The 11585-nt window shown below is 52.8% G+C and overlaps 3 protein-coding genes across 3 annotated transcripts; 2 read left to right on the forward strand and 1 right to left on the reverse strand.

The window, feature by feature from the left end:
- Positions 1–2907: 2907 nt before the first annotated feature.
- Positions 2908–4464, forward strand: VTN77DRAFT_676 (uncharacterized protein; the record flags this gene model as incomplete). The annotated part of the gene is made up of 2 exons (XM_069423073.1): positions 2908–3389; positions 3450–4464. 2 exons carry the CDS (start codon positions 2908–2910, stop codon positions 4462–4464), a joined length of 1497 nt encoding a protein of 498 aa, XP_069273348.1.
- Positions 4465–5051: 587 nt separating this feature from the next.
- VTN77DRAFT_677 (uncharacterized protein) lies at positions 5052–6467 on the reverse strand (the record flags this gene model as incomplete). Its single annotated transcript, XM_069423084.1, has 2 exons — positions 5052–6041; positions 6093–6467. 2 exons carry the CDS (start codon positions 6465–6467, stop codon positions 5052–5054), a joined length of 1365 nt encoding a protein of 454 aa, XP_069273349.1.
- A 2613-nt stretch (positions 6468–9080) lies between these two features.
- On the forward strand, positions 9081–10800 carry VTN77DRAFT_678 (uncharacterized protein; the record flags this gene model as incomplete). Its single annotated transcript, XM_069423095.1, has 4 exons — positions 9081–9638; positions 9729–10336; positions 10393–10488; positions 10566–10800. 4 exons carry the CDS (start codon positions 9081–9083, stop codon positions 10798–10800), a joined length of 1497 nt encoding a protein of 498 aa, XP_069273350.1.
- Positions 10801–11585: the final 785 nt, after the last annotated feature.

Below are 11585 nucleotides of genomic sequence, written 5' to 3' on the forward strand. Positions count from 1 at the left end.
GCACCGGTCGGTTGAGTTCCCAGATGATGATGCTCTCCGGGTGGTCCAGCAGGTTCTCGCCGACGCCGGGCAGGTCCTTGACGACGGGGATGCCCAGCGACGAAAGCTGCTGCTGCGGGCCAATCCCAGACAGCAACAACAGCCGGGGCGTGTCGATGGCGCCGGCACACAGGATGGTCTCCATCTTCGCGCGCAGCGTGCGCTTGTCACCGGACTGGAGGGTGACATCAACGCCAGTGACGGTGTCACCGCTGACATTGACGCGCGACACCCAGGCGTTGGTCAGGATCGTCAGGTTGGGCCGCTTCTCCTCGCCACGGAGAATCGGGTGGATGTAGGCGACGCTGGCGCTGCTGCGACGGCCGTCGTCGGGGTTATACGAGACGGAGAAGAAGCCGACGCCCTCGGTCAGCTGGCCCTTGGAGCGGATCTCGCGGTTGAAGTCGTCGATAATAGGGATGTTCAGCGCCTTCGCGCACGACTGCACCCAGTCCTTGCACAGCTGATTGCGGTGGCGGCTGTGCACAGGCTGGACGGTGTTGCGCAGGTTGTCGAGCACGCGTGTGAAGGTGTCGAAGGACCAGCCCTTGCAGCCCATCTCCTCCCAGACACGGCAATCATATTCGAAGGGGCGGAAGGAGATGAGGGTGTTGTGGGACGAGCATCCGCCGAGCACTTTGGCGCGCGAATGGCGGATGTGACTGTTTCCTATCATCCAAATCAGAAGAGACATTCATTCAGAAGAAAGATTTCTTACCCATCGGCTGTTCCGTCGTCCCGTAGTCGTAGTCGAGCTCGCCGCCCAACAAATTCAGCCAGTCCTTCAGCTTCAGGACGCGGTCGTCCATGAAGTCGCTGGGGCCGGCCTCAATCAGCAGGATGCGCTTGTTGGGCAGGTACTCGGCCAGGCGGGCGGCGATGACACAGCCGGCGGTGCCGCCGCCGACGATCACGTAGTCATAGCTGTCGACGTCGGAGGGAGGGAGATATGTGGTGGTCATGTTGCTTGCTGTCGGTTGATGTTGTAAACGGAGAGGTTGAAAGTTGAATCACCGACAGAGAGGGATGAAAACTGGAAATAATAAGTGGATAACTTCTGTCTGCCAGCAGACAGGATTTAAAGCAATTAGATCGACGAGCCTTCTGCCGTGTAGAAAGACGGTCAGACAGAAGGTAGACAGGACGGTTGACTGCAATGCGATGATCGCGGCAGAAATGCACACGGAGTGGACAGTGAACTGGGCCAGTGGGGCGATCTGAAGAGGAAAAAGGAAGGAGAAAGGACAGACGTACGGAGGACTCCGTAATTATATTAATTATATTATTCTCGAGCGGAAGGTTAGCAGTCTGTCCGAATCCTGGAACGGTCCTTGTCGGACCCAATCCGGACGTTCCGACGCCACTCGTCCATCCTATCAAGACAAAGATAGATCGGTACCTATGAAGATAAGCAGCGATAGACAGGCATGATAGATAAGCAGGAAGGCAAAAAGATCATGCCATGCACACAGACCTCACTTCACCTCAGCTCAGCAGGATAGATCGAGAGAGAGCTGATTGGATCGTGCCGCTGACGTCGGTGGCCCAGTTAGCACGATTTCCCCACAGAAACGGAGCACGTTTAGAATTAGTTAATAACTGATTGTCGCTTTTTTCCATTTCGAGGAGGTCTCTAGGGTCCTCCGTATGCAGATTGACCCACTGCAGCTGTTTCACGGCAGTCAAGCATCGTTTATCATTTGAGTGGTGGTATTTGCTTCATATCATGATTGATCAATTCATTCAGAGGCAACGGAGAAGGTTTATTCCCTCGCCACTACTACCCCGTCATTAGAATATGAGTTGATGGAATAAACGAACCATGGAGTACTCGTCCGGAGAGCGGAATCCAGGGCTCGGCATCTAGGCAGAATCAAGTATAGTCAAATCCACCGTCGCCCTGCCACGCCATGCCCTACGTTTCCCTGCCCCGTAGGGTACAGGCTAAGTGGGCTCTCGAATCGATCAGTTTGTTCATCTTCATTAAATTCACAATTAAATTCATTAGTCTGTAGCAAGACGGACTAGTTGAGTCGCGACGGGAATATTCTTAATGACGAATGGAGGAACTGGATCCGACTGCCTGCTGGAGGACAATGCCCGAATGGGAGAATTTATTCAGAATACTTACAGATTAGATAGAGGGATCGGGTTACTGTAGAGAGGTTAGTAGGGATAGATAATGCAGGTAAAATGTGGCGTTTATCTGTTTAGCTATCTAAGAGTACGGAGTACTCCATACCGGCAGATTTCATAAATTCGGTGGTATGCTTAATCATCATGCTTACATAACAACTATTTAACTAACTAACTAGTTAGAGGGATCGGGTTACTAAAGAGAGATTAGTAGGTAGATAGATAATGCAGATGCGATGTGGCGTTCTTATCTGTTAACTAGCTATCTATCGATCGATTAACGGATTAATTAAATTAAATTCCCTCGAAAGGATCAAATTTCCTTCTTTCAAGAAGAAAGTACTAAGTAAGTAAGGGGGAAAAAAAAGGAAAAATAATAAGAGGAAAAGTATAATAATTCTAAGCAATTAATTACTACCTAATTCATTGGCCAAGATGGCCAAGAACTCGCTGTAATTTAATTTTTATTTCACCGCCGAAGATCTGCCGACTAATGCACCAATTAATCAACCAGCCAACCGTTGCATTACGTACTGGATAAACTCGCGCCTTGTCGCCCCTCCAATCCCTACCAACCTATCTCGTTGCTATGGCTATAGCTGTGCAGGCATAGCTACCACTACTACCTCCTCTGACGCAATTGAACAAACCCTTAATACACTGTACAATATTCTCAAGTCAATATCCTCCGTACTGTCCTGAAATCCCTTACAATAATTGATCAAATTCAACATGCCCCCCCTCTACCCTCCCCGCCACCTCTACTACGACGGCCAAACGCAACCGGCCACCTCGAACAAAACCTTCCCCTGCATCGACCCTTCGACGGGCCACACCATCGGCGAAATCCACGAAGCGTCCCCCGCCGACGTCGACGCGGCCATCGCCGCTGCCGAACGCGCATTCCCTGCCTGGGCGAACACACCGCCCATCGCGCGCGCCCGCATCCTGCAGAAGGCGGCGCAGCTGCTGCGCGAGCGCAACGATGAGATTGCCACTGCAGAGACGCATGATACAGGAAAAGCGTTTAGCGAGACGAGTGTCGTCGATGTCGCGACGGGGGCGGATGTCCTGGAATACTTCGCCAATCTGGTTGGTGGCGGCGGCTTGAATGGCGAGACGACGCAGCTGCGCGAGGACGCGTGGGTGTACACCAAGAAGGCGCCGCTGGGCGTGTGTGCGGGGATTGGCGCCTGGAATTATCCTATTCAGATGTACGTATACATCCCTACCTAGCTGTGTACAGAGAGAGAGTTCTAACGTGACTACTGCAGTGCCCTCTGGAAATCCGCCCCCTGCCTCGCCGCCGGCAACACGATGGTCTACAAGCCCAGCGAATTCACCTCGCTGCACGGCGAGACGCTGGCCAAGATCTACACCGAGGCCGGTCTCCCACCCGGCGTGTTCAACGTCGTCCACGGCGCGGGCGATGTCGGCGCCTACCTGACCTCCCACCCGAGCATCGCCAAGGTCTCGTTCACAGGCCAAGTCTCGACGGGCAAGAAAGTCGCCGCCTCCGCAGCCGGCGAGATGAAGTACGTGACGATGGAGCTCGGCGGGAAGAACCCGCTCCTGATCCTGCCGGACGCGGACCTCGAGACAGCCGTCAACGGGGCCATGATGGCCAACTTCTACAGCACAGGGCAAGTGTGCACGAACGGGACGCGCGTGTTCATTCCTAGGGCTATGAAATCCGCCTTCGAGAAGCGCCTCGTCGAGAAGATGCAGTATATCCGTCCGGGATCCGTCATGGACCCGGCCACCAATTTCGGTCCCCTCGTCTCCCGCGTGCACTACGAGAAGGTCACGGGGTACATCCGGCACGGGATCGAGCACGACCGCGCAACGCTGCTGTACGGGGGGTTAGACAAACCAAAAGTCCCTAAAGAACTGGAACAAGGGTTCTGGGTGCAACCGACCGTTTTCACCGACTGTACAGACGACATGAAGATCGTGCGCGAGGAGATCTTCGGCCCTGTCATGTCGATCCTGACGTACGAGACGGTGGACGAGGCGGTGCGACGCGCCAACGCGACAGAACTCGGCCTCGCGGCAGGCGTGTTTACGAAGGACCTCAACCTGGCCCACAAAATCATCGACCAGCTGCAAGCGGGCATCACGTGGGTGAATTCCTGGGGCGAGAGCCCCGCGGAGATGAGCGTCGGCGGGTGGAAGCAGAGCGGCGTGGGAGTCGAAAATGGCCGGCGAGGGATCGAGATGTGGGTGCGCAACAAGAGTACGCTGGTCGATATGAGTGGGTCGGTTGCGACGGTTTTTTCGAAGTTATAAAAGTTGCAGGTTGAAGCACTGAATATGGCTGATGACGTACTTTTCAAGGTGCATTGTATATGCGGTTTGTGTGGTGGGATGGGATGGTGTTAGATTTACTGCACTGCACTGTACTGTACTGTATATACCTACATACCTACCTAGAGTGGGGAAATGCCTATCAGGATAGATAAGGTGTCAGAGATGAATCAATCAATCAGATTGATAAAAAAAAAACAAGGGCAAGATGATGGAAGAAAGAAAAGCTTTTCTGGACTTACTCTATTCCGCTCAGTTACCCATCCTAAGTAATTCGCTCAGCCTAATTAGGTAAATACCACATGACCAACAAGCAGTGCAGACGGAATACGATAGGATACGATAGGAAAATCACTATACAGCCTACGTCAGGTAAACAATATCTTCTAACCAATCTAATCAATCCCTGTTACGGATGAGTAAATTTCAGCTGCTGGTCTATAGGTATCTATCGCTAAATATACAGAATCTGTCACGCAATCTATCGAGTCAACTAGAGAACGGACGTAAGAAATAGGAAAGTGCATGCAGCTGCTGACGCATTACATGCTCTACTGGCTGCTGCCCTTCTAGCTGCTGCCGCTGCTGCCCTTCTGGCTACGATCGTAAATCTTTACGCCAAACTTCCACACCTGGTCGACCGTCAAGGTCGCCCCGCTGTACGGATCCATCGTCTCGCCCAGCACGACCAGATCCGCGTCCGCGCCCGCGTCCAGCGTCCCCTTCACCCCCTCCAGCCCCAGCATCCGCGCCGGCGTTGCTGTCACCGCGCTGAGCACCTCGCCTGTCGTCGCCCCCGTCCACCGCCGGAAGTTGTTGACACACTCGATCAGCGTCGCTGAGCTCCCGGCGATCTTGTCGGACCCCTCCAGCGTCAGACGCGCCCCGGCCTTGACGATGCGCTCACCGTTGGTCCACTCGTACACCCCGTCCGGCAACCCGCACAGCCGCATCGCGTCCGTGACCAGGATCAGCCCCTCGCTGTGCGCGTTGTACGCGATCTTGATCGTCGTCGGGTGCAGGTGGATGCCGTCGGCGATCACTCCGAAATACGGCTTCGGCTGCTCGCTCTGGCCCAGCAGGCCGAAGATGCCGGGGTTGCGGTGGTAGAAGGGCCGCATCGCATTGAACAGATGCGTCACCATCGTCGCGCCCTCGCCCACCGCCGCCCGCGCCTGCTCATACGTGGCATCCGAGTGCCCGATCGAGTAGATGATGCCGCGGGACACGAGTTCCCGGATATTGTACAGCATTCCGCCGACCTCGGGGGCGGCCGTGATCATTTTGATGGCGGGTTGTCTGACGTTCTTAGGAGAGTTTCCATTGGGAGAGTGGCCATTAACGTTAGGCTCGTCTTCAGTCTTTACTGGCGGAACGTTCTCCGCTCCGTAACAGTCGAGGATGTCTTGAAACCCGTTGGTCGAGGCCAACAGGACGTCTGGTTTGTGAATGCCATTCCGCACGGGACTGATGAACGGTCCTTCGACGTGCGCTCCCAGCGATTCCGCACCATCTTCCGCACGACGAGCAGCGCCGGATGGGGCCAAAGATGGAAGTACCTATCGATCTCAGCATGTTTCTTATCCCTCTCCTTCATCTTGTCTGCTCACCTTCCAGTAGACTTCTGGCGTCGAACTGACCATCGTCGGCAGATACGAGGTCACGCCGGTCCGCGCGAGCCCCCGATTCGCCTCCAGCAAACCAGCCTCATATTCCTCGCGGGTGGCACGCGGCACCGAATAGTCAAAGCCCTGGGCGCCATTGAGCTGGGCGTCGATGAAGCCGGGCGACAAGATGCGGCCGCCGAGGTCGATGACCTGGTCGGGCGACAGCTTGAGCTCGTAGAAGGCCTCCTGGTCCTTGAGGATCTTGCCGGACTGCGAGTCGATCCACAGATCCTGCTCGACGAGCTGCTTGTTCTTGAGGAGGCGGCAGTTGGTGAATTTGGTGATGCGCGGGGCAACGTCGTCTTGGCGGGCGGGCATGATGTCAGCGGATCAATCGACAGGACAAAAAGAACTATAATCGAAGAAGCAACAATCGAATGAAATCAGGCACAGCCTTATCAGTTTATCAAGGGGCAGAGATCGATCCAGCTGACCCAGCGCTGGATGGAAGGATGAAAGGACTGAGGCAGGGTGCCATTGACAGTTAATAATAATCAGCAATTACGGCCAGGTCGGTAACGTAGGCACAAGTGGATGACTGGTGTGGTGGATTTCTGGGACGGGGTTGGTGGATGCACTTGATAGTGAGCTTGTTGCTTATCGCATTGCTACTGTACATCGTCTGGCCATGGCTGGCCAGAAGCAACCTTGGGACTGTCGTTGACAGGAAGGGGCGACACGGTGACGTCCGGATGCGGCTGGGTCCAGCCCATCGAATGATGACTGTTACGGGCCACGTAACAGAATAACTCACTGCGATTGATCAATTAACTAGACTTTCAGTAAGTCCATAACTAGTAGTAAACAAAAGTTTAGCGAGCATGACCAATCACAGGCTATGAAGCATGGGAAGAGAGATCGAATTAATTGTATTCTAGAGACCAAAATTGCAGGAATCAAGAATGGAATGCAGTGTATCGGTATATCAGGTGGTCACGGTATTTCCGGTATGGTATGTAACAAGACGGTATGCTGGCGGTATTGAAGGTACGGTACGGTATGGTATGGTGTCCCTCCATCGCTCCTGTAATTGCATCATATCCAGTCTGCTTCCAGCTTATGCTCTCTTGTCGAGTCACGAGAGAACTGCGAGTTTCCTCTGGCCAGACCTGCTTCCATTCCAACCAACCAGGGCAGACATTCCTCGATGCATGGTGATTTGGAATGGCTCTTCCTCACATGCGATTAAGCTATGAACGTGTGCGGCTTACCCACTGCGGCCTTGGCGATGTTACGGTGCCGGATCGGGTCAGTGTAACGCTGCCAGCGTCCAGCTAACAATCGCTTCCATCCAACAATCCTGCTTTCATTGATCATTTAACCTGCTGCCAATAACAATGGCCATAACTGACTACCCAGATACTTACTAATAACGGCTCCCTGCTTCGGACTCCATTCCAGAAATATGCTGCTGCCGTCCCAGTCCGGTAATTGGTCCGATCTTGATTTATCTCCCGTGGCGTGGCGTGGCCTAAATCGATCTACATCGGAATTTCCGTTCGTTTGCGTCTGGCGAAACGGGAAAAGAGCGATGCCTACAAAGGGGTCTACATACATATCAGGCGATGATTGAGGGATCAAGAACAGTGATAGCTGTTGCGGAGGTATGGAGGGATTATCAGGTCCGGTATACCAGGCTGACGACAGATTCGTCTATACTGGCCCTGGATGTTTGCTTGCTGGAATGAGAACAGCTTGCTCCGAATGAGTAGGAATTCGAGATGGAGGTTTCATTACTGCTCTCTTATCGAGATGCCGCTGCTGCTAATGTTCTGGATGTAGTCATTCTTTTCCCTGTCTCCCTTTTCATTTCTTTGTTTGAAACCCCTTCGTTGAGTCTTGTTTCACCGAGCTTCTCCAGATCACACGACAGTTTACATATTGTATATGATATACTTTCTGGGGATGAGTTTACTGAGAGAGTACTGTATCAATCTCATTGTCTTTCTTGTCTTGCTTGTCTTGCTTGTCTTGTCCTACTCAGAGTCTGTCTGTCTCGGCCCGTTGCTCTGCAACCTCGCCTACGCCTGACAGCTTTTATGCCCCAGGCTGCATCCCTATTGATCGATTTGCTGGGTGTCCGTCACACGGGACCTGCATGAGCCCGAATATCACTGCTGATCCTGGCTTTTCCCTCTGCTTTGTTTCAGCTGTCAGCCTGTCAGCTCGGATCAGGGAGCTAGTAGTGATAACTATTCTTAGCTAACTACACCACGACGAACGACAGAGCACGACTCAGCAGATCCTGCAGGAATCAGCATCCTATCAGCACCCTAATTCTAATCTAATCATTCGTCGTCCAATCTGTTGTCACCATTGCTGTGTTTGTTTATCTTGCAACGTTCCTGCGTGTTTGTTGGGACCGTCCCTGGAGTTAGTTGCATTCACCTCCAGCTCTACCAGTCACTCCTTTTTGTTTCTATCTTAAACCCCTGCCGATCCAGGTGCCAGCTGTTGATCCGTTCTACTGGCATTTAACTGAAAGTCAGACATAAGGTGGAGCTTCCTGCGACCTTCTTCCATCTCTGGTGGAGCCTCAGGATCGATTGACTTCGCGTGGTTTCTTGCTTGCATATGAACTACAGTCTGACCTAGAAAGGTGTTAGAAAGGCAGTTCGATTTGTTTCTGACAGCTGTCGCCTCAGCATTGTGGTCTCTTGGGTGTGACCAGGATTCTTGCTCTGTGTGGTAAGTTGCACTGCATTGAGTAACCTGATTGTGTATCCTGCTCTTTTGGGAATGTCATCTGCACGCTGTCTCATTGATCTTCTGTCCTGTCTTTCATCTCTCTTCTTCATCCACTCCATCTCTCTCTCGTTCGCTCTTACACACGCTCTCTCTCGCTCTTCTGGCTACTGGCTTGCTACTTGCACTGGCACTGGCTAATCAACAACTTCAGCAGTCTTCATACGATCCATCAACCTATCAGCCATGTCAGCTGGAATCGATCCCATGGAGGTTGTTCAGTCGATCGAGGAAGATCCCCACGTCCAGGGCAAATCGTGGATGTACAAGCCCTTGAAAATCGGCTCCTGGACCGGCCCCTGGTTCGCGTCTCCCGAGTTCCAGCTCCTCCTGGTCTCGTTCGTGTGCTTCATGTGTCCCGGCATGTTCAACGCGGTCAGCGGCCTCGGTGCAGGTGGCCAGGTCGATCCCCACGATGTTAACGACGCCAACACCGCGTTGTACAGCACCTTCGCTGTCGTGGGATTCTTCGCCGGCTCCATCGCCAACCGTATCGGGCTGAAGCTGACTCTGTCGATCGGTGGCTTCGGCTACTTCCTCTACGTCGCGTCGCTGCTCAACTACAACCATAACAAGAACGTCGGCTTCCTCGTCTTTGCCGGCGCCCTGCTCGGCGTGTGTGCCGGTCTGCTGTGGTGTGCCCAGGGCGCTGTCATGATGAGTTACCCGCTGGAGAGCCAGAAGGGAGTGTTTATCGCCGTTTTCTGGGTTATCTTCAACCTGGGTGGTGTGATTGGCAGTTTGGTATGCTGATCTTCTTTTACTGTGTCTCTTTGTTTTTCTCTTCGCTCTTTTCGTCTTCTCTTCTTCAGATCCAGCTGTTGACTCCTGTAGGTCCCTCTCGGCCAGAACATGCACTCCATCGCCGGCCAGGTCAACGACGGGACGTACATCGCCTTCATGGTCCTCATGGCCTTCGGCTTCGTCCTCGCCTGGGGCCTCTCGGACAGCAAGCACATCAAACGCAGGGACGGCTCGCGCGTCATCGTGATGAAGAACCCAACCTGGCAGTCCGAGATCATGGGCCTGTTCGAGACGCTGCACTCCGACTTCTACATCGTGCTGCTGTTCCCCATGTTCCTGTCCAGCAACTGGTTCACAGCTTACCAGTTCAACGCTGTCAACGGCTTCTACTTCGACATCCGCACGCGTGCGCTCAATAGCCTGCTCTACTGGCTCTGCCAGATGGTCGGCGCGTTTGTCTTTGGCCAGCTGCTCGATCTGAAGTGCCTCTCGCGCAAGGCGCGTGCCAAGATGGGGCTGGGCTTGCTGTTTGCCATCACCATGGCCATATGGGGCGGTGGCTACGCGTTTCAGAAGACATACACGCGGGAGACGCCCAAACCGAATATGGACTTTACCAGCAGTGGCTACGTGGGGCCCATGTTCCTGTACATGTTTTACGGGTTCTACGACGCAGCGTTCCAGACCTGTACTTACTGGTTTGTTGCCTCATGTTCTTGTTTTCGTTGCTTATACTGGATACTAACGTCAACAGGTTCATGGGCGCCCTGAGCAACAACAGCCGTAAGCTAGCCAACTTTGCGGGTTTCTACAAAGGCATCCAGTCTGCTGGTGCGGCTATCACCTGGCGGTAAGCCCAGCTATCCCCCTTACCCTATCTTATCTCTACCTCCTTCGATCAGCAAGCTAACCATCTTTCTTCTTCAGTATGGACGCCCTCAACACCCCTTTCCTCCGCGAATTCGGCGCCTGCTGGGGCCTCCTGGCCGGGTCCATCGTGATCGCCGCGCCTGTCATCTTCTGCAAGATCCAGGAGCACGTCGACATCGAAGAGGACCTCAAGTTCTCGGACGAGATCTTCGCAGAGGTTGCTCCGGACACGTCTTTCAATGAGTTCCAGCTGGCGCAGAAGACAGTGACTGCGAGTACGACTGCTGCCTAGGCCAGTTGTCGGACAGAGACAGTCAATTGATACACGTAGTACTTGGTCTAGGTGGAGATGGGAAGAACTCCTTGCCATTCATCCTTTTTTTTTCTTTCTGATCCTGTCTGCTTGGAGTGACCATCTGGCTTCCTCTTCTTCTTTTTTCTCGCGAAAAATAACCAAAAAATCCTATTCCATTCGATTCTGATGTACATTATCTTGACGATGGATTTGGGCTTTTTTTTTTTTACGATGATAACCATGACATGGGAGGAGGCTTTTCTTTTTCTTTTCTTCCTTCCATTCCTCCCGATGCATTGATTTATTTTCTTTTCCTTCTTTTCTTGGCTCTTCTCTTCAGTAGTTAAGATAGGAATGGAATGGAATGGAATAGTAATACTAATTACAAATTCTCAAACTGGAGGACTCTCTCTGTAGTGTAATCCTTGGGGGATCCATCACCGTGAATACTACCATACCATATCGGCGACTAAGCTAGGTATACTAATCACCCACTTGAATTAGGTAGTACTGGCAGTACTACTTACTGTACGGGGTATCCATTGTATATAGATATACCTATATATATCTATATGTACCGATAAGTAAGTAATGCAACGGGGAGGTCCCATTTTCATTCATTCCCATTTGTGTCTCCATTTCCATTCTGCCTCTCGCTCTGTCTGCCTGTCTGTCTATGTTTTTGCTGTCAAAGGTATATGGGTGCTGTTACGCGCTGGGTCCAACCGTAGTCGCAGATACTTCCGTTGGTGGTCAGGGAAGGATCAAGCGAACCGAACAGG

This window comes from Rasamsonia byssochlamydoides (assembly GCF_041956645.1).
Source record: "Rasamsonia byssochlamydoides strain NRRL 3658 unplaced genomic scaffold VTN77scaffold_105, whole genome shotgun sequence".
NCBI classification, from domain to species: Eukaryota; Fungi; Ascomycota; class Eurotiomycetes; order Eurotiales; family Trichocomaceae; genus Rasamsonia; species Rasamsonia byssochlamydoides.